Source organism: Bos taurus, chromosome 5, assembly GCF_002263795.3.
Source record: "Bos taurus isolate L1 Dominette 01449 registration number 42190680 breed Hereford chromosome 5, ARS-UCD2.0, whole genome shotgun sequence".
Lineage (NCBI taxonomy): Eukaryota > Metazoa > Chordata > Mammalia > Artiodactyla > Bovidae > Bos > Bos taurus.
In genome coordinates this window covers 76,000,504-76,023,770 of record NC_037332.1, presented here as the reverse complement: position 1 = coordinate 76,023,770, position 23,267 = coordinate 76,000,504, and the positions used below count along the sequence as shown (strand labels likewise).

At 46.3% G+C, this 23,267-nt stretch overlaps 1 protein-coding gene across 1 annotated transcript; it reads right to left on the bottom strand.

Moving 5' to 3' along the window:
* Positions 1-5,469: 5,469 nt before the first annotated feature.
* On the bottom strand, positions 5,470-21,819 carry USP18 (ubiquitin specific peptidase 18; the record flags this gene model as incomplete). Its single annotated transcript, NM_001017940.1, is given in 9 exon segments — positions 5,470-5,515; positions 7,086-7,135; positions 7,608-7,739; positions 13,102-13,269; positions 13,695-13,790; positions 14,119-14,265; positions 14,521-14,600; positions 20,534-20,679; positions 21,722-21,819. Coding segments are annotated over 9 exon segments (963 nt in total), but the record flags the coding sequence as incomplete, so codon positions are not given.
* Positions 21,820-23,267: the final 1,448 nt, after the last annotated feature.

Below are 23,267 nucleotides of genomic sequence, written 5' to 3'. Positions count from 1 at the left end.
GAAAAACCATAGCCTTGATTAGATGGACCTTTGTTGGCAAAGTAATGTTTCCGCTTTTTAATATACGATAGATAATACAATAAAATCAACATACAATGAAACTCAGGGTCTGCTGGAGGTCAGAATAGGTTGCCATCTTGGTCCTAGCTGGCTCCATCTGGTTTTCTTTCTTTGTAGCTTCCTTTCTTCTCTCTGGACCCTATGATTTAAAGACTTCTGTTAACTCTTGCTAAAAGAGGTGCTTGGAGGGTTGTGAGCAAGGACACCCCTATTAAAGTGGGTTCACGGGTTTTGACCAAGGGCTGCAGCAGCTCTGACAACACAAGGGAGAGGCTGAGAGGGCAGTCAGTCTTACACCTGCCCTGGGCCCATGGCCAGATGTGGAGGTGGTTAGCATGGGGCGTGAGGTCAGGGGAAGTTCTGTGTTTACAGGGAAGAGGTGAACGTGGGTCTGCAGCAGTTTTGCAATGAACAATTCTCACAAACACACAGCATTGTAAGAGACAATGCAGGGAAAGCTCTCAGAGAAGCAACTTCCTGAGAAAATGCTGAGCACATATTTATTGGTAACTTATCTTGTAATCTTTAACTAAGAGCAGTAAAGCAAGACAGAGACCAGAATGCAGGGATTAAGGAGGCTTCCTTCTGGAGGTCCAGAGGTAATCACACGAGAGTCGTCAAGAAAGGTCTTTGAAGATAAGGGGGCTTGTTCCGCACGCAGAACAGCATCTAACTAATGCTGACAGGTCAGCCAGAACATCTAACTTAAGGGTGGGGGAAAGAGATCAGGAAGAGGGAATGAGTAAGATTAAATTCCAGGAGACATTTCTGAGAAAACAGTAAAACTTGGGGTTCCCACATGGGTCCAGACGCAGACTGCCTGAAGACCCTGCTACAGAATCCCTGACTTTTCCTGTGGATACTGGGTTGGGGGAGGAGGGATTCAGGCAGCGAAGCAGACATCCAGAGCTCTGGATGCTCATATGGGGAAATGGGGGCACAGCAACAGGGGCTCAGCCTGCAAAACCCCAGAACCACTCCCATCAGCTCCAGAGCCGCTCCTGGAGTACCAAGGAGAAGCGGGTCTCCCACCTACCAGATGTGGAAGAAGAGGTGGAGTCTGTAGGGCCACCTCACCTAATGGGAGGGAGGCTTTAGATCAGGGCAGGCACTTCCCACCAGCTGTATGAGCTTCCTGGGGCTTGGAACAACAGAAGCCTGTCCTCTCTCAGTCTCGGACACCAGACATCTGAGATCAAGGTGTCCCAGTGCAGTGCTCTCTCCAGAAGCTCCAGTGGAGAGTCCTTCCTGCCTCTTCCAGCTTCTGGGGTCTCCAGGCATCCCTGGGCTTGTGGGCCCCTCCCTCCCATCTTTGCCTTCACCTGGTGTCTCCTCTGTGTCTCTGTCTTGGGGAGGAAAGGAGCCTTGCTCTCATGGTCCTGCCTCAGTGGACTTGGGGATGGTGGTGCAGGTTGGGGTGCAGCAGCCCCAGTATCTGACAGATGCTCTCTTTCTGTGGACAAGTCTCCCCTCACTCCTCTATCCTCCCTAGAGACTCAGGAGCCCCAGCATGGGGTACCTCCGGCACCAGGACCCACCCCTAGGGAATTTCTCAGAAGCAGGGACTAGGCCTGGGGGCTGAGGGGAGGAGGGAGCTGGTCTCTTTATGATGCACCAAGGGGGCTAGGATGCCTTGTACCCAGGAGGGTCTTGGACTCAGCTAACTACCACCTGGGATCTCCTGCCCCTCCCTGGTAGAGGGCCCCATGACGCTCCCCCCGACCTGCTTCTGACCCCAGCTACAGAGTCAGGGATCCAGAGACCCCCTCCTCGGCTTCTTTTTACTTGGAGGCTCCCAGAAGTCCCTGAAGCTGTTATACTCAAGGTGAGTTATGGTGAAGGATGAAGATTAAACTCAGTGAGGACAGAGGTGAGCACGGGCTCAGCAGTTGTGGCTCGTGGGCTCCAGAACACGGGCTTCTCTAGTTGTGGCACACGGGCTTAGTTGCCCCAAGGCATGTGGGATCCTACTTCCCCGACCAAGGTGGGAAACCTCATCCCCTGCCTTGGAAGGCAGGTTCTTAACCACTGGGCTATGAGGAAAGTCCCTAAACTGTCATTTTAAAAATTTCTTTCTGTTCAGCTTGAGTGACTCCCACTATGTTCTTCCAGTTCACCATCCATTCTGCTGTGTCATCTAATCTGCTACTGTTTTCTTTAAGTGCATTAGTGATTTCATTCTTCAGCTCCATTGGGTTCTTAATATCGTCTCTGTTAAACTTCTGTGTTCACCCAGTCTTCTCCAAAGATCACTGAGCATCTTTATGATCAGGACTTTGAGATCCACTGGGTAGACTGTCATCTCCACTTCACTTAGGTCTTATTTTATCTTGTTCCATTGTTTGGAAGACATTTCTTTGTTGCCTCATCTTGCCTAGATCTCTGTGCTTTTTTGAATGTTATGTAGGTTGCTTATGCCTCCCTGTTATGGAGAAGTGGCCTCATACAGGAGACACTCTATGGGACCCAACAACACTCCCGTCAGGTCACCTGTAATGGAGCTGTATGGTCTATGGGAACTCTATGTGGGCAGACTATTGTGGGCACCCCAGCAGGCAGGACTTGGCCTTGGCCTGGGTGGCTACTGGGGATTGAACCCATGCCCTTCACCCTGTGGAGTTCCAACCACTGGATCACCAGCGAATTCCTCACAATACTACTTTTAAGGAAAAAACACAGGGACAAAGATACTGGGTGTATGTGCTGAAGAAGTCTGGGGCGGCAGACAGCAGGGGTACATAGGGATGAAATAACAACAGACCTCAAACCCTCAAAACAAGATCACAGCAAAGTTCACATACGGTCAGGCATCAGGTATCACTGTGAACCTTGATTTTTGGACAAATGGATATATGGATGAGTAAGGGGGCACTTTGGAGAAGAAACAAAATAGCATAGAAATCAGCTACTTCCAGAGACTCAAGTCAATTGATTCCTTGTCTTCTCCTTCAATCCAGGACATTAAAAATGATCTACTAGTACCCTTCCTCTTTAACTTGGAGTCTACATGTAACTTCTCCCTTCAGTCTCTTTGATCCATAATTTCACTCCTCAGTACCTACAGAAATATTTACTCATGTACAAAAACACATCTAAAGGTACTCATTCACTCTGCACTTTAAATAGTGAAAAAATGGAAATGCCCTAATATTTACCAATATGGGAATGGAAAAAATATAGTATATCTATTTATGGAGTAAATGTAACAATTCAAAAGAATGTTTTCTATTTACATACAGACTTGGAAACTTTCCTAAGACACTATTATGAGAAAAAACAATGAGCAGAATAATGTTTCCAGTAGAATTAATGATGTAAAAATTATTCATATCTGTGAATATGCATGCCAATGCCCAGAATAAGGCCTAGAGGGATCAATACATTTTACTACTCTGAATAGGGTCCCCCTAAAATTCCCACCCACCTGGAACCTCAGAATGATGAAATAAGCCATGTGAAGGTGAGGTCATGCTACACTGGGATGGCCCCTAACCCATGGCTGGTGTCCTCGACTAACACACGTAGGGAAGACAGCGCGTGAAGATGGAGGTGGAGGCCAGAGGGACTCAGGTCCACGCAGGGGATGAGAGCAGGGCTGGCACGACCAGGCGCCAGAAGAAAGGCAGGACAGACTCTCCTTCACAGCCTCCTGGAGAAACCAACCTTGTGACACCTTGATTTCAGACTCCAGCCTCCAGACTGCAAGAAAGAAACACAGCTTCTGTGGCTTTCAGCCAAGTGCTTTATGATAGCTTGTGACGGTAGAGATAAGAATATACACACACCTGCTTAGCAACGGTTAGCACTGAGGAAGAGGATCTGTCCATGACGACATTGTTTGGCTATTATACAGTGAGAATTTACTCTCACATGGCTAAATTCTTGCCAATAGAAAGAATAAATCACCCTCATTTCAGGTTGGAGGTTTCAGCTCTGCCACTTACAAAATATGAAATCTCGAACAAGTCGTTAAACACGTGAATGACTGAGTCACTTCCTTTGTTGGTGGGGGGTGTCCACACACTTCTTCCCAGGTTGGTGCAGGGTTTCCCTTCCCTGGACACCCCACGATTCACATTCTTCCTCTGACACGGCTCCAGGGACTGTGCACATCTGCCCACCCATGCTGCCAACCTGTCTCTAACCCATGTCACCCGCAAATCCATTTTACTGCAACACCACTAAGTGTTCCTTTCCTTTTTGAACACTTTCCAAAAAAAAAAAAAAAAAAATCCTCATTACTTATTAAGCTAGACCCAAACTTCTGAGCCTGGATCAAGATCAACGTGCTGAGCCCCACCTCCCTTCCCTCCGGGTGTGTGGAGGGTCCTTGAACCCTGAGCCATGCCACTGGGTGTGCTTCTCCCTGTAAACAAACTGTCCTCATTCTCAGCCCCCTTCCAGCCTTCAGGCTGCTCCTGTGGGTGCACAGCAGAAGCATTTTCATTTATTTTCCTTTGAATTCCTGTAGCACAAACCCTCAGTATCGTGTATTTTAATCAACCCCCATTAAATTAAAAAGTTCTTTTTGAGAGAAAGAATTGTATTCATTACTGTCTGGCATACCATTTCACAAAGTAGGTGATCAATACATATTTATCAAATAAACGAATAACAATTACAAAGCACTTGAGTTTCATGTAATTGATACGCATTTAAAATTTTTTCTTTTTAATTTTTGGCTGTGCAGGGTCTTTGTTGCTGCTAGAGCTTTTTCTTGTTGCGGCGAGCAGGGGTTACTATCTAGCTCTGGTGCACAGGCTTCTCATTGCAGTGGCTTCTGTTTCGGAGCACAGGCTCTAGGGCAAGTGAGCTCCGTCCTTGTGGCTCCTGGGCTCTAGAGCATAGGATCAGCAGTTGTGGTGCACAGGCTTAGTTGCTCCACAGCATGTGGGATCTTCCCAGATCAGGGATCAAACCCATGTTTCCTGCATTGGCAGGTGGATTCTTTACCACTGAGCCACTAGAGAAGCCCTGAAAGTTTTTAAAATTATAAACAGAAATGATATACAATCAGTACCTATCAGTATAGTCACATTAGCTGTAGAATATTGAAATAATTCCTGACCACAGCCCTTTGTTACCCGACTGCCTCTTGCTACCAGCACTGGCCTGGTCTCTCCTCCCCTGGGAGCACCCTGACTCTGCAGCTCCCAGCTAACAGATCACTGCCTTGTGCAGCAGGAGCAATCCAGACCATGAGTCCACCAGTGGCTCCCATTCTGACCGATCCAGACCTGTGTAGTGTCACTGCTAAATATTTTAAGAATCACCACTTATTATAAATAAAATGTAAACAGCTTGAAAACGGTGCCTCTCCTCATTGCAGAATCTCTTACAATCTGCAGAGACAGGAACAGAAAAGGAAGATGACACTCTGTAGGTCTCTGAAGGTTTAGGGAGCATCCATTAGGACTCAGTCTTCACGTAAAACAGGAGATAGGCAGTCTCCCGCCTAGAAAGAAAAAAAGTGCAAGGGCATCACTGAGACGAAACATTCAGAGTTCATTACTACATCATTACTTCTTGATAGAACACCCATCAGAAAACTTCCCGGTTTACTGGATCAGGTCTTCATCAACCTATCAGCTCAGGGCAGACAAAACTGGGGACCCGGGTAAATAACTATTAGCTAACATCTCAAGCAGGGGTTGACAAACTATGAGCCCATGAACTTAAGTAAATGTAACCGGAACAAAGCCACATATGCTCACTCATGTACCACCAGTGGCTGCTTTTGTGTTGCAGAAGCAGAACCAAGGAGCCGAGACACAGACTGTGTATCCCAGAAACTGAAACATTCACTCTCTGGCCTTTGACAGAAAAAGTCTGCCAAACCCTGATCTAAATAACGGGGGGTCACTGACAACCAAAAGATGACCAAGTGTATATCTAAGAGTGTATCTAAGGGAGATGCTTAGAAGAAAAGGAGAAGCAGCAGGTAGCAGGGGGCGGTGGGGGGGCAGGATTTCAAGCACAAATTTCACCCAATTTATCAGTTTCCAAGTGAAGACCTACTCGTGCGGCTGGGTCCACGTCCCACACCACGCTTAGTGTGCAATGTCACCTCTAACCCAGAAGCTCTGCAGAAAAAACCTGCAAAGTCTCTGCTTTATCTCTGCCAAGCTTTTTCCTCTCCAGCCTCCCCTCTATGTAGTTACTGATTTTCAACAATATATTTACTGTTATTACTGACTAAATTCAAGCCTCCATACCAGACAACAGAGAAGGACAAGAGTGATCCTTGCTTCCGAAGAGTTCATGGTTAACGTGAAAGAATGTTATGCAGGTGAACAATGACCAAGCAGCGTGGTCCTGGCTGTGAAGAGGTGAGCACATGATGGAAAACACCTGAGAGGCTCCTGCACACCTGCCTGAATGGTGCTGGGAAGGCAGTACAAGGCAGGTGGGCATGAGCAGAAGCACGGAAGCATGAAGGTGGTTTGCCTCAGGGACAAACTAGGAGAAGGGACAGCACGTGCAAAGCCAGGGATGGTGTGATTGTTTGGGAGCCTCAGACACTTTAGCACTGCTGGGTCTAAACTGCAAGAGGAGGACTTCCCTGGCAGTGCAGTGGTTAAGACTCCACCTGCCAGTGCAGGGGACACGGGTTCCATCTCTGGTCTGGGAAGGCTCCGCGTGCCATGGAGCAGCTAAGCCTGTGCACTACAACTGCTGAGTCTGCAAGCTCTGGAGCCTGTCCTCTGCAACAAAAGAAGCCACCACAGTGAGAAGCTTGCACACCTGCAACAAAGAGCCCCCGCTCACCACAACCAGAGAAAGCAACGAAGACACAGCATTGACAAAAATTTTTCTTAATTAACTTAAAAATACATATGTAATTTCAAACCTTTATCTATGAAAAAAATTTAAAAAATAAACTAGGAGAGGAGCAGTGCAGTGGATGGGGCTGAAAAACGAGGCTGAGCATATTCTCTGGGCCTCCAAAGGTGAGTGGCAGCCCTTTCCTACAGCAACAGATGCCCTGAGTGAGTTCATGGGACCCACGACCCAGCCTTCCTCACCAGCGGTAGCTGTGATTCCCATAGGTACACTGGACGTCTTCCCAGGACACCTGCAAGGACAGAGACAAACCAGGTTAAGTGGCCAGAGAGTGATGGTGCTGCCAGCTGCCCTCCCTCCCCTAGACAGACCAGTCTGACTACTCCCAGGCCTGGTCACCCAGTGACAGGTGCTCGGCACACCAAGTCCCTCAGGTGCATTGTCTACACTTGGTTATGCTGGGCCCAGATTTTGTAACTCTTTCTAGAGCTTCTTGCCTTCATAGGTTAGTCCAGAGCACAAGGTTGCAGGGCCCTGAGCTGAGAATTCCAGAAACTGGGACGCTAAGCTAAGCAGACCGTAGCAGAGCTGTGAACCAGATAGGGCTCCATGCAGTAAAGGGCTTCAAATTTCACAAAGGCCCCCCTGCCACAGAAAACAGGATCTTAGTGTGTCTGGGTCACAATGGCCTTCCAGTCCTGGCTCAGAACCCATTAGAGATGGAGAACCCACGGCAAGAGGCAGTTTGGGAGGACGCTTCTCACCCAAGAAACATTGGAGTCGTTGAAGCAGAACCATTCTCCATCTTCAGAACTCCGGATGTAGGCACAGTAGTGACCATAGTCAGCGTTCCCCACGTGGGCGATCACAGCAAAGAGCTCATAGTGCCCTCCACACTGAAGGACACAAGGATAAAGGGACCCCCATCACACCTCCTCTTCCGACCCTCTGCTTCTCAGTGCCTCTCTGCCAGGCACTGGTGCGCCCAGGGCCCCAGAAGACCATCTCTGACCACAAGATGCTCATACCTAATTACAGCACAGCTGTGAAGCGAGGTTTCACACCAGGTTTACAGATAAATCTGGGAAGCAGTCTCTACCCCAAAACAAGAAGGAATGGGCAGTTGAGAAAAGCTCCCCAGAGACAATGTGCTTAAACTACCCTGAAGGATCTGTGGAGGGCATGGTGGTGGGGGATGGGGTTGAGGGATGGGGCAGGGGTGCAGGGACCCACTGAGGCCAAGTCAGGAGTCAAAACATCCCAGCAGCGGCAGCCTTGGAAGGCTCTGTGCAGAGGAGCAGCAGCATCAGATTTGTGTTTGAGAACACCAGAGTGAAGGCATATGAAAATGGCTTGAGAGTCCAAGTGAGGCAGAGTCACAGCTGAGAGCGGAAGAAGTGGGGAGAGACTGACCACCAGCAAGAAGCACCACGAAATGACAACAAGCATTATAAACATGATAATTACTAGCTAGCTTCCAGCATTTGGCTAAGTCTTCACATACATTACTTTTTTTATCCTAAAAGTGAACTAATATTTTATTTTTCCATGATTTACATACAATATTTCCTGGGAGCTCAGCTGGTAAAGAATCTACCTGCAATGCAGGAGACCCCAGTTTCTGGGTCAGGAAGATCTCCTGGAGAAGGGAACAGCTACCCACTCCAGTATTCTTGCCAGGGTTGCAAAGAGTCAGACATGACTGAGTGACTTTCACTTTCAAATACAATATTCTTCTACATATTACATCATAAAGCACCCTCAAAGAAAAAAATTACTTTGCGTTGTGAATTAAATGTTTCTTATTCCTCCTGACCAATTAAAGAGTCATATCTAGATGCTGAGTCTATAATTTTTTTCTTTAGAAACCTAAGCTTCATATGCTGTAAGAAAAATAATGAGCATAAATATATAATTTATGTGCTACAATATTAATAGCATACTTGAATTGTTATATGATAGGTGATAGACAAATGTATATATAATGTAAAATTTGAAAAGTGATATTTCCATTAGCAACACACTCAAATATTTTATGACATACTTGCTCAAGTGAACTACTTCAAAACAAGCTTAAACATTATTATTCTGGTTCTTTGTTAGATTTGTATTATTTATTGCTTTGCTAAAAGTTACAGCTTTTTATGATTTTACAGTGCTTTTAGCAGTCTTGTGATGACAATTTTATTAACTGCAGACATACTCACACACCTATGCTGTATATAAAAAATATGCCTAAATATGTTTAGCCACTGAGAGAAAACTGTCTTCACATCTTTCATGAGAAGTGTAAGAATTAGAAGCAGGAAATACTTTGCACTTCACTTAATAATACACCTTCAGGGACTTCCCTGGTGGCACAGTGGATAAGAATCCAACTGCCAATGCAAGGGACACAGGTTCGATCCCTGGTCTGGGAAGATTCCACATGCTGCAGATCTAACCTGCGAGCCACAACTGCTGAGCCCGGCTGCTGTAATTACTGAAGCCCACGCATCTAGAGCCTGTGCTCCACAACGAGAGAAGCCACCACAATGAGAAGCCCACTCACCACAATAAAGAGTAGCCCCTGACCTCCACAACTAGAGAGAGCCAGTACAAAGCAACAAAGACCCAGTAAAGCCAAAATAAATAAAATTAAAAAAAAAAATAAGATGCTATGGGAACTTCCCTGGAGGTCCACTGTTTAAAATAATAATAATACATCTTCAGAACAAGACATTCAAGGCTCATAAGACAATATGGTACGTCTTCATATAACATGATGCATTCTGAAATGGATTTTGCATCTGATGAGAGCTAATGACTAAATAGGATTCTATGTTTAGAGATAAATGTGATTCATATGCACTATTTCATTTAATATCCACAACGAACCTGTACACAGGGTGTTGGCATCAATCCCATTTTGCAGACATGGAATCTGAGCTCAAGGAGTAGAGTAACTCACATCAGATTCAGAGCTTATCAAGAGGTGGGACCTCCACCCAAGCCTGCCTGGCTCTGAGGCGCCAGCTTTTGACTCCAGTACTGAGGAAGTGGGGGACAGATTTGTGCAAAGTCAAGGAAAAACAGTAAGTCACTCGGCAACTGATGGATACAGTGGGGAGGAGTAAGTAGGGGGCACTGCAAGGATGAACCCCAGATTCTTGGCTTGGAAATTAGGAAGATGTTGGTGCTATAAAGTTACGCATGGAACAGAGGTGTCTGGGGATGAAGACAGCGAGTTTCTCAGGACTCAGCTGGAGGTGGACACCCTGGTTTGGGGATCAAGAGTGAGACCTGGGTAGGGGACAGCGACTCGAAAGTCCTCAGTTTCAGATGATCGAAACCATAAGAATTAATGAGAAGACATTTGAACAATGGGAAGAAAAAGGAATGCGATGAAAATTAAATACCAATAAAAATGGGCAGGAAAGGACCCAGAAGCAGAGAAAGAAGCCCCAGGAGAGAGGCCTGGAGGAGACAGATTTGAAGCAGAGCAGAATCAGTAAGAGAGCATCATGGTAAGGGAAAGACCAGCATAGTCACCAGGTTTGGGGTAATTAACCCTGCTCCCTTTGGTCTCAGAAAAGCTAGATAAGAGATGATTCTCTGTGAAAAGGGAACAGTGGTGAGAGTCTTCATTTTGGGCAAGATCTCCACAAGAGTCAGGAAAATTGTACTTTTCTTTTCAATACAGTCAAATAATGTCCCTTACCTGAGACTCTGAAATGGGATTATGAAGGGGAGAGGATGAGGGTGGTACAAACTGTGAAATGAAAATATCTTCTGCCTATTAATAAACAAGGAATGTCACAGCCACCAGCGATTTCTGGCCTCCAAATGTGAATGAGGGCTCCCCAAAACTGAGGTCCAGCAGATGCTGCCACCCCACAGTGACTGCTGTGGGGGGGAGGTGATGCAAGAAGCCAGGCAAACGAGGAAACAGGATTGGCTGAGGTGCTCAGGTCGCTGAGCTGCACATGAAAGGAGTGAATCCAAGCCTAGAGGCTTGCACCCATACACAGAATGCCAAACTCCTTAGCTTCATACCTGATCTGTGATGTTCAGACTGCCTGCTCCCTCCATTGCAAACTTGTATGTAGACTGACTCCCTGGTGGCTCAGATGGTAAAGCATCTGCCTGCATTGTAGGAGACCCGGGTTTGATCCCTGGGTTACAAAGATCCCCTGGAGAAGGAAATGGCAACCCACTCCAGTACTCTTGCCTGGAAAATTCCAGGGATGGAGGAGCCTGGTAAGCTACAGTCCATGGGGTTGCAAAGAGGTGGACACGACTGAGCAACCTCACTTGTTCACTGCCCTCCTGCCTCCTTGGAGCAGTTTTCTCAGAGCTACTGAGACACTGTCTCTGGGACTCTGAGTCCTAAATATTCCCACCAAATAAAAAACTCTCTACTTTCAGGTTGTGACTGTATTTTTTAGTCGACAAAACAAAGCTTTGTCCCTAAAAGGGAGGGCTCAAATCATTCTCTGTTCTCACGTGAGGACATTACACTGGGTTTTTAATATTACTCTGGGGCAAACTCTGGATGGAACTATCAGTTTACAGGAAATACAAGGAGAGAGGAAAGCGCCAAACAAGACCACCAGCCAATTCTGGACGTACATAAAACCCTTCAAACAAATGCATCTCAAGGAAAAGAAAAGGGAGAGAACAATAAAGAAACAGAACCTATGGAAGAAAGAAAGGCCAAGGGAGGGAGGGAGCAAACTGAGGCAAATGCAAGTGTAGACTTTATGTGGATCTAGATTCAGACACAGCAAACAACTTACAGGACAGTCAAGAGATCCACATACCAACTGGATATTAGAGGATATTACATAATCATGAGATGAAACTGGTCATGTTTGGAAAAAGTGTGCTTCTTCTTTAGAGAGACATGTGCTGTGCGCTTAGGTGCTCAGTCATGTCCAACTCTTAGAGACCTCATGGACTGTAGCCTGCCAGGCTCCTCAGTCCATGGGGATTCTCCAGGCAAGAATACTGCAGTGGGTGGCCATGCCCTCCTCCAGGGGACCTTCCTGACCCAAGGATTGAACCCAGATCTCCAGCATTGAAAGCATTTACCGTCTGAGCCACCAAGGAAGCCCTAGAGAGACATAATGAAATACTGGCAAATGACATGCATGGCATCTGAGATTTGCTTCAAAATAACCCAGTAGAGGTTTGGAGAAGGAAGAGGATGGGGTGCAAATAAAGAAAGACTGGTTGTGAGTCTGCACAACTGTTTAGGCTGTTGGTAGATAGGGAGACATTATATGTCTCACATGTCTTTTCAAGGTAAAAGAATTTTAAGATACTTCATTAGGTAGGCTGTGCAAGTGGAAATAAGGAAACTAGAAGGAAAGAACAGAATCCTATGCCCCAAACAGGGAAGGAAACCCTATTATAATAGGAGCCACTCAAACACATGGTCAGGCCTCAGTTTTTCAAAAAAAAAACACAAACCCATAGTTCTAGAGCATGGATAGTAAAGAGCTCAGGGGAACAAAACAGACAGTCCAAAAACTGACCCATGTATATATGGCAATAAATGTAGGATTTTAAACCTATGGAGAAAAGATATTTATGTCACTTTTCTCAGAATCTCCCGACAACTTACTAGCTCGAGACAACTGGATTCAACTTTACTCTAAATCAATTTGGCCCCAAGTGCTGGCTCCTTTCTTATCCCCAAGGCAAGTGTAATCTGTCGGGAGAAGGAAGCAAGGCTGGTGCTGCTTAGCACCCAGGATGTGGGTCACCTGTGGCACACCCTATGTAAAAGGAAGGTTCTGAAGTATGGTTTCTTCTGTCAGTACTGGGAGATAGCTGTCCAGTCATTAGAAATAAAGTCTTCTGAGTCTTAACAGAAATGCAGCTGCCAACAGCAACGCTGGTGGGAATGTGAAGCTAACAGCCCCATGGCTGTTATTCGAGAAGAGTCTAAACTCCTTATTGAAAGATCAGTGTTTCTTAAATGTGTGACTATGTTTCCACGAATCACACTAAGCGTTTGTGAGTGTTCCTCCCTGTGAGTCCTGAGCTCGGCCACAGAGGAGAGGATGACGCCCCAAACCCAAAATGCATCTCTGGTGTGTGTGATGCTGGGCAGCTCAGGGGAAGGAGACAGACAAAGGATGTGGTGTCTGATGGGGTGGGGAGGGAGACAGACAAAAGACATGGGCTCTGATGAGGCCAGGGTGTGTGTGTGGGGGGTGTGTATATGTGTGTGTGTGCGTGTTTGTGTGTAAGGAGCACGAGGGCCCTCACCTGCTCCTCAGCACTGCAGGGCTCTCCCTTTGTCTCAAGGAGCTTGGTTAGATCCAGATTCTGGGGGAAATACAATGAGTGGCAGACTTTTTCTGCCCGCAGGTTTCTGATGGAGAATCTCATGAGGTGGATGGTCAGTGTCTGGGGCAGATGGGTCAGTGTCAAGACCTGGAAAAAACACAGTCACCGTGGAGATGAGTCCCAGGCACTTCAAACAGGTCAATTCCAAGAAGCACCAGGGCCAACAGGATGTTCTTCCTCCCCAAAAAGAAGGGAGTGAAACAGCACCCCTCCTTGGAATCTGCTGGGTCTCCCACAGAAGGCTTGAGCAGCCCAGGGTTCCACAGGTGTCTGTAGGGGACTGTGGAGTCTGCTCCCTGAGCCCAGGCGAGGGTGGGCCTGAGTGTGGCTCTTGTGCCCTCCCCACCCCTACAGTGATGGGGCCCCAGGAGCGCATCCACAGCTCTGGGCATCAGAAGCCCCCAGGATCCTGGACCCAGCCTGGCGGATTCCCTCCCTCAGCATGCCCCCTCCCCAAGGGCCCGCACCCCCCACCCCACAGTCCAGGGAAGCCTCTGATCAGCAGCGAGTACCTGCTTCCAGAGAGTCTTCCTGCCACAGCTCTCACAGAAGCACTTGTCTTTGCTGGACAGCTCCTGGGGCTGGAAGAAACAGTGGAGAGCATCCTCCTGCCCCAGAGAGCAGGGAAAGCCAGGGTTACTCCACCTGGGGTCACCCTTTTCCCCACAGACAAGGGTTCTCCTCAGGTTCCCCTAACATCAGCCCGCGTGGTACACGTGCCAGGATCTCAGAGAGGATCTACTTGTTGAGGAGCAGGAAGGACAAGGGGAGCGGGAGGAGAGACTTATTTTTCCTGCAAATCAAAGGAGAACTAAGCAGACCCATGCTTAGGAAATGGAAATCAGTTTTTGAAAGCCAAGGGTGCATTAAAGAAGCAAGGGAGCGCTGACAACATTGGGCTGCAGGGAATAGCAAACTCCCCAGGAGGAACCTCACCAGCGTTTTCAGGGGCTTCCAGTGCATATCAAAGACAGACAGGGGGAGGGCCAGCATGCTGCTGTTTCTGCTCATCTCCGAGGTACATTCAAGACAGACAAAGGACTCCTTCAACCGGATGGTGTAGAGGGCTTGCAGCCTTGCCACCTGCAACGTGGGGCGGGGGGTAGGAGGAAGAGGGGCAAAGAGAGCCCGAGTGAACAGGTCAGCCACGTCCAGAGCTGGAGACACCACACAGAGCTCCAGAAATAGCGGCTGCCCCTGCCCCTGCTCACTAAGGTGCAGAGAAGTCACAGCGGCCACACTGCACGACTGTGGTGAGCATTCTACACGTTTCCTCTTGGTTTCCATGTGCACAAGGACAGCATCCTCCCTTTCTGAGCTCTCTGTTCTAGGACTTACCAAGTCCACGTCTGTGATCTGGTTCTTGATCAGGTTCCAGACTGTGAGGTAGAGCTGGGCAGCATCATGCTGGACAAACACTGGCCAAAGAGAAAAGCAACTCCCAGGGAGGGCCCATGATGCGGGTCATGCCCTCCTGCCCCAGCTGCCAGACTCAGAATTCATACCTGTTAACACCATTTCCTTCATACCTGTTAACACCATTTCCTTTGTGATACTTATCACAATTTGTACTCAGTGTTTGGGGGTTTTATTTTGTTTTGGCCTGTCTCTTCTCTCAATTGTCAGCTCCATGGAGGCAAAGACTCTGTCAGTCTAATTCCCTTACCAACTCAATAACCAGCACATAATCAGTGAGCATTACTTATTAGATCTTCCACCTAGGGATCGAACCCGGGTTCTCCTCCATTGCAGGCAGATTCTTTACCATCTGAGTCACCCAGAAAGCCCAGATGAATGGTTAATCAATCCAAATTCCAAGCTAATAATCCCAAAACAGGGATTAACAGGCTAGTAGCAGGTTGAACTGATGCTGTCTCCAGAGAATTACTTTCAGCAGGCTGCCTTCCCCAGAGCCAACACAGAACATGAAGAGGGTCAAGTCACTTTGCCAGGCAGAGACGTCCTGCCTCATCTGCCCATTCCAGAACCAGGAGTCCCAATTCATCTGAGAAATACCGGGGCCCTGCCCAACCTATAATTTCCTTCACTCCTGCTACATGCAGGTACTGCACAAGCCTGTTCCCAGGAAACCTACATTCTAGCAGAAGGTGAGTATCCATGTATGGACTCACAATTTAGAGAAGACTTCCCCAGGCATACAAACTGTTAGGAAAACTAGAGAAACATGAGCTATACCTGGGGCAGCAGAGAGAGGGTCTCTCTAAACCCACTCCTCCACACAAGCAACAAAACCAAGAGTTTACAAAAATCTTAGGAATTCAGGAAAAACTGCAGAGCAGGGACTGCGGCTTCCTCAACTTGGCTGGTTCCCACACACTCTTCAATGCTCTGCAGAAGGCTTGAAAACGAGAAGCCTTGCAGTTGCCACAGGCGACAGGCTGGGGCTGGACTGGGCACCTAGGAAAGCCCCTGGCCAGGAGCATTCCCACGATCTGACCTGTTTGCAGCAGCTCCAGGGAAAAGCCCATTTAAAGGAGGTTGCTGTTATTTAACCTGACTCAAAGCTGAAAGCCTGTAATATTCCCAGGGTGTCTGTGGAAAATGCTCAGCGACAATAAACAACTCAGTTACCTAAGGCAACCATGCCAGCCGAGGCAAGAAAAGCCTGGCCAGAAACTCAAAGTAAAGATCTTACAGTAAAAACAACAGCAAGAAGAGACCCCACTGTGGGGGTTTCTGATGTTCAGTGTTGTCACATTATCTAAAATGTCTAGTTTCTAACAAAAAATTCCAAGACACACAAGGAAACAGGAAAATATGGTGCACACACAGGAAGAAGAGCAATCACTAGAAACTCACTGAGATGCCCCAGATGTACTAGACAAAGACTTCAGATTAGTTTATTACTGTATGTTCAAAGAACTAAAGCATCCAAAAACCCAAAATAACTAAAGAATGAAAACAATGTCTCACCAAATAAAAAGTATCAATAGAGAAAAGAAACACGTAAAAGACCAAATCGAAATTCCTGACTAGAAGAGTAGAAGGACAGAAGTGCTCACCAGAAGTAGTCAAGAGCAGATCTGAGTTGGCAAAGGAATCATCAAACCTGAAAATAGGTCAACGGAGGTTATCCAGTCTGAGGAATGAAAGGAAAAATGAATGATGAAAAATGAACAGAGCATCCACCGGGTTCACTGATGAATTCAACCAAACATTTATGGGAGGAATTCTTCCAATTCCCCAAAATCTCCTAAGATAGAAGCAGAGGGAATACTTCCCAACTCATTCTATAAGATCACCTTCGCCCTAATACCAAGCCAGACAAAAACATTCCAATAAAAGAAAACTATAGATCAATATCTCACATGAACACAGATTCAAAATCTGTAAGATAATATTAGCAAATAGAATCCAAACAATGTAAAAAGAATTATACACCACAACCAAGACTTATCCCAGGCATGCAAGACTAGTTCAACTGGAAATCAATTTATGAACCTATGACATCAACAGGCTCTAAAGAATATTCACATGAGTACATTAATAGATACAGAAAGTCATCTGCCAAAATCCAAAACCCATTCATGATAAAAACTCTCAGCCAACTAAGAACGGACAGAACCGTCCTAAGATTGATAAGGAACATCTTCAAAAAACCTACAGCTAATATCACATTTAATCGTGAGAAACTAGCAGCGTTTCTTCCAAGATCAGGAAAATAAACAAGAAAGTTCCCTCTCACCACTCCTTTTCAATGTTGTATTGGAAGCCCTAGCTAATTAGATAAGAAAAGGAAATAAAGGGTATACTGACTGGAAAGGAAGATTTCAGAATGTCCTTCTTTGCAGATGACATGATCATTCACATAGAAAATGCAAAATAACCAAAAACTGCTGGAACTAATAAGTGATTATGGTTAGACTGCAGGCTACAAGGCAAATATATAGAAGTCAATCACTTTCTTATATATCAGCAATGAACAAGTGAGATTTTAAATTTAAAACACAATATAATTTATATTAGAGCACATAAAATGAAATGCTTAGATATAAATCTCACCAAATATGTACAAGATCGATATGAGAAAAGCTACAAACACTGATGAATAAAATCAAAAGACCTACCTAATGGAGAGATATTCCATGTTCATGGATACAAAGACTAAAAATTGTCAACATGCCAGTTCTTCCTCCTAACCTGATCTCTAGACTCAATGCAACTCCATCAAAGTTAAAAAAATAAAATAAAATAAAATAATTTTTAAAAAAAGATACCAGAAAGTTATTTCATGAATATTGATAAACTTATTCCAAAGTTTACCTGAAGAAGCAGAAGACTCAGAATAGCCAACATAGTACTGAAGGAAAAAATCAAATAAAATCAGACGACTAATATCAAACTACAGAGCCTCAGTTATCAAGACAAAGTGGTATTACAAAAGAATAGAAAAATAGAAAGAGCCCAAAATACATCAAAATAAACAATGTCAAAAGATTGAAAGGTCTTGGGAAAGACTGAAGACAGGAGGAAAAGGGAAAGACAGAGGATAAGATGGTTGGATGGCATCATCGACTTGATGGACGTGAGCTTAAGCAAGCTCCGAGGGTTGGTTATGGATAGGGAAGCCTGGCATGCTGCAGTCCATGGGGTCACAGAGAGTCAGATGTGACTGAACGACTGAATTGACTGAAACAATTGTCCACTGCTCTTTCACGATGGAAACCAGCGTTTTCACCAAATGTTGCTCAAATACCTGAACATTCACATGAAAAAAACCAATCTGGACACAGACCTTATATCCTAAAAAAGAAGAAAATGAACAAAATAGATAACAGACCTAAATTTAAAATGCAAAACTGTAAATAAAACTCCTTAAGACAATATAAGACTAAATCTACACGGCCTTGGGTTTGGTGATTATTTTTTAGATATGACAGCAAGGTATAATCAATAAAATAAAGAACTGATAAGCTGGACTTCATTAAAATTAACAATTTCTGCTCTGTCAGGAGCATGAGAAAGCAAACTACAGATTGACAGAAAATATTTACAAAAGAGATATTTTAAGAAGATACAAAATATACAAAAAAACTCTTCAAACTCAACACTAAGAAAACAAACAACCTAATTGGAAGGGCTGATGCTGAAGCTGAAGCTCCAATAATGGAGCCACCTGATGCAAAGAGCTGACTCATTGGAAAAGACCCTGATGCTGGGAAAGATTGAGAGGAGGAGGAGAAGGGGGCCACAGAGGATGAGATGGTTGGATGGCATCATCAACTCAATGGACATGAGTTTGAGCAAACTCTGGGAGATACTGAAGGACAGGGAAGCCTGGTATGCTACACTCCATGGGGTCTCAAAAGAATCAGATATGACTGAGTGACTGAATAACAACGAAAAAGGAACCTGAGCAGTCTCCAGTGTGAATCGGAGAGAGGACAGAAATATGTGAGGGAGATTAAGAGGCACAAACTTCCAGTTGCAAAATAAGTGAAGCACAGGTATTAAATGTACAGTGTGGGGAACCGAGTTAATAGTTATGTAATATCTTTGCATGGTAACCAATGGTAATTAGACCTATGGTGTTCATTTTGAAATGTGTAGAAATACTTAATCACTGTGTTGTGTAACAGAAAAAAATGAGAATATTGAGAGACAAATGAAAATAAAAACACAACATACCAAAATTTATGGGCTGCAGTGAAAGCAAAGCTGGAGGAAAAATTCAGACTACAAATGCTTATGTTAAAAAAACAAGAAAGATCTCAAATCCACGACCTAACTTACAATGCATGGAAACAACCTACACTTTGATGGAGTCCCAGAAGATGAGAACGGAAAGGGTAGAAAACTTATCTCAAGAAACAGTGGCTGGGACATCCCAAATCCGGGGAGACATTCAGACATTGAAGTTCAGGAAGCTTGTTGGTTCCCAAACATATTCCTCTCAACTAACTGTTCTCTAAGAAACATCATAATACTGTCAAAAGTCAGAGACAGGAACTCCTGATGGTGCAGTGGATAGGACTCAGGTTCAATCGCTGGTCTGGGAAGATCTCACAAGTCACAGAGCAACTAAGCCCATGGGCTACAGCATTGAGCCTGTGCGACAGAGCCTGGGAGCTGCAGTTGCCGAGCCCACGTGCCCCAGAGCCAGTGCTCCGCAACAAGAGAAGCCACCACAATGAGAAGCCCACACGCTGCAAGGAAAAGTAGCCTCCACTCCCCCAAACTAGAAAAAAGGCCCACGCAAAGCAACAAAGACCCAGAGCAACCAAAAATAATTTTTTTTTAATCAAAGAGATCTTAAAAGCCATATGAGAAAAGAAGCCTATCACCCCAAGGGAACCCGCTTCATAAGGTATCAGTACATTCTCAGCACAAACCTTACAGACCATGAGAAAGTAGGAAGGTATATACAAAGGGATGAAAGGAGAAACTGCTGATAAACAGAACGTTATCCGGGAACGCTGTCCTTCAGAAATGAAGGAGAGACACAGGCTTTCCCAGACAGAGAAAAGCTAAGAGATCATCACCACCAGGCCTGCCTCACAAGGATGGCTGAGAGGAGTTTGCCAGGCTGAAGTGAGAGGATGCTCACTGGAATAAGGAAAGAAACTAGACCAACTGAGCAAGAGAGGAGTACCTTCAACACGTGGCGCTGAAACAACTGGATACCACGTACAAAAGAACGAAGCTGGACCCCTACCTCACACCATTCACAAAATTTAACTCTAAGAGAAACACAGGTCTAGATCTAAAAGCTAGATGTGGGAAACCTGGAAGAAGACAAAGGAGGATGGTAAGCAATTATTAACAGGTAGAGGATTTCTTTGGGGAGATGATAAAAATTTGCTAAATTTAGACTGTGATGATAATTCCACAGCTTTGTGAAATCCTAAAAACCTCTGAATTGTATACTTTTAAATGACTAAATTTATAGTATGTGATGAATATTTCATTTGAGTCTGTTTAAAAAAAAAAAAAACTAAGCTATTTAAGAGTTTCCTTTCGTAGAACATGGTTTCTCCTTACGAATCCTGTATTCTATTTCTTTAGGATGCTTTACCTGCAGCTGAACCAGCTTTGAGGAGACTCCTAGGCTGACTTACTCCACTGAGAGGCAGGAAAAGAGTGAGTACGAAAGTAAAACATGAATAACGAAATAAATGCTGTCCCTGCGAGATGAGGGTTGTTTAAGGTATTTCAGATACACACACAGGCGTCCAACACAAGGAGGGTTTCCTTCCTGTGCACTCAAGGGCCATGAGGCCCCTCATTTCCTCCACTCTCCTCTCTTCTGCTCCCTCCCCCTCACCCCTCCAAGAGCTCCCCTTCCCCTCAGAGCACCAGGCCAGGAGCCAGAGCAGGAGGACCGTCTTACTCGGAATGTTGTACTTCTGCAGACAGTAGGCCAGCTCTGTGGGCTGCACCGCCTTCTTCCGGCTGTCCTGCATCTTCTCCAGCAGCAAGAGCAGCTGGAAGGGGACACTCCTCCTCTGCTCCTCAGCTCCGCCTGGCACCGTTATCCTGCCGGGTGAGAAGAGCCACAAACCTCCCTGTCCCCACTGTTCTCAACACCAGGGCCACACTAGAGTCACCTGGGAGAACTTTCAAAAATCTCCATGTCCGGGCCACTCCGCAGATGGACCACATCAGGATTTCTGGGGGCGGGGCGCATTTATCAAAATTTTTATTTCCCGGATGACTAAAATGTACAGACAAGGCTGAGGACGGCCATGTCAGCAAATCAGCTATAGAGCATCCTCTCGAGACGGGGCACCCTCTCCCCACCCTGCACGAGAATCACACCAAGATGAAGGGCAAGAGCAGTAGGTCCTCGGTCCTCAGCACACACCCAGCCTGAAGTCCTTCAAAGGGAAACAGCAAGTAAGGTCTAGTCCTGGGAAGGACACGGGAAGGAACGTCAGTGTATTCTGGCAATGATTTAATTACAGGCAACCTCCCGTGTCCATGAAACGGGAAAAGGAGAAAGCTCAAGGCAGAAAAGAATGAGCGATAAGGTGTATTATGTGAATATGCACACATTGGCATGGTGTTCCACTCAGTCACTGCTGGCTGAGCCTCAACACTTCTTGGCAGAACCCACTGAAAAGAAGGGTTTTCACAGTGTGTGTACTGTGTGTATATATACTCTGTGTGTGTATGTGTGTGTGTGTGTGTGTGTGTGTGTGCTGTTTGAGAAAAGTCAACAGACTCATGGACCCGCCTACTGATACTACCCCAACTTCCTTTTAACCAAATCAGTGGTTCTCAGTCTGGCTGCATTTTAGAATCATCTGGGGAGTTTTCTGGAAAGTACCCATCTTGGGCCCCACCCTAGAAACCCATGCAGATCCCAAGTGAAACCAAATATCTGGAGTGGGATCAGCATTTCACATTTTTTTAAACTTCCTAGATGATTACAATGTATAGTTCAGATTGTACAAAACAAGATCTCTTCTCTGGCAGCTTTTGAAAGAAGACTTCTCAAAGTCCAAATAACTGAATAACAGAATAAACAAAAACAAAAAACAATACACACATTTATCTGCCTTAACAATGGTCTTACCTCTTCAGTATCTTGGCAAATCCCACATTTCTAACAAGCACCTGGATCAGGGAGTTAAGACAGCATGTCTGTCCAATGTTGTGTAAACCGACCGGGCCTGCAAGGAGCAGAGGGAAGACACTGAGAGAAAGGCCCTCCATGGAACTCAACAAACACCAAACATTCTTCTCGGCCCTCATGAGGACGTGAAATCCTACAAAGGACTCCCAGGGGCACAAAGAATTCACTAAGGAGGTTGCAAACAAATTGGAAACGAAAGAGAAACACCAGCCTCTGAAAAGTGAAACAGCAGCCAAAGTCTCCACCGTCCAGGAAAGAGACACGCCACAACGAGGGGCATCATTCGCTGTCAAACTGGTAACAGTGCAGCAGTAAGAGCAGAGGAAGAGAAGACTACAGACAGCATCTGGGGGAGCTCGGAGCCCTGCCCGGCAGCTGCCCCACAGCGCTGGGCCACAGTGGGCATCCACGGGGTCAGGGCCAAGAACACCCTCCCAGACAACCTATTCCAGACCCTGGTGCAAACACCCTACCCAGGCCCTACCACACGGTGGGAGGAAATCAAGAGAAAGCTTGGGGGACCCACCTCATCTGAACTTACTTCAAGAGGCTGCAAGCTACCGGGAACTTCCGTGGATGTGGGAAAACCAAGAGAGCATTTCTCTGACCCACTAACCACCAACCTCCCCTCTCCCACCCACCCTGTGCTCAGCAGGCCCTACAAGGTGTGTCATTTAAGAGGAAGGGAGTCCACTTTCTCAGAGTTCCTGGGGAAAGGGCTCTGGTATACATGCTAGGGCAACAAGAACCAGGAATCTGGTCCAGCAGGGCCACAGATGTCCACTCCCCACTCAGCAGAAGCCCCAGGTGTGCGGGATTAAAGTGGTCCCCATTTTTCCCAACAAGCCTATGTGCTCAGGAGCTCAACAGTCCCCACTGCACAGCTGCCAAAGTGGAGGCACAAGAGAGCAGGCCTCATGGACCACACGGCTCCACGGCTTCAGGGTCCAGTGGACAAGCAAAGCGTTTCTATGCAGACAAAAGAGCAGAAGCGGGGTCTTGGCTGGTGGGCTTGGGCTTCCTCTGCCTCGTCCTTCTCAATGGGCTCTGCAGAGAAACGTGCAGACAGCCAGGACCGGCAGGGGTCCCGGCACGTACCCATCAGTGGTTGCTCCAAGGTCCCTGGACTGACAGCTGCTGCAGGCGTCTTCAGGACAGCTAGACCTCACTTCCCAGAAGAGCGCTCATGAGCTGGCCTTGGGAGGCCCTCTGTGAAGAGGAAGAACATCTGTGTGACCAGTTTTGACTTCTAACAGTCAGTCTTAGAGGGTCAGTGTCTGGGGAGACCAGCCACAAAGCTATAGGGCGAAAATCGACAACTCGGCGAGCACCATCCCTGTGGTCCCTCATCCCCACTGTCTCCTCATCAGGACCCATGGCCACAACCTCTCCCCCTACCTCCGGGCTCTCTATTCAGGCAAACGGCTCCACATTCACCAAGGGTCCAGGCCATACACCTGGGTCTCCCTGTTGCTCAATCCCAGGC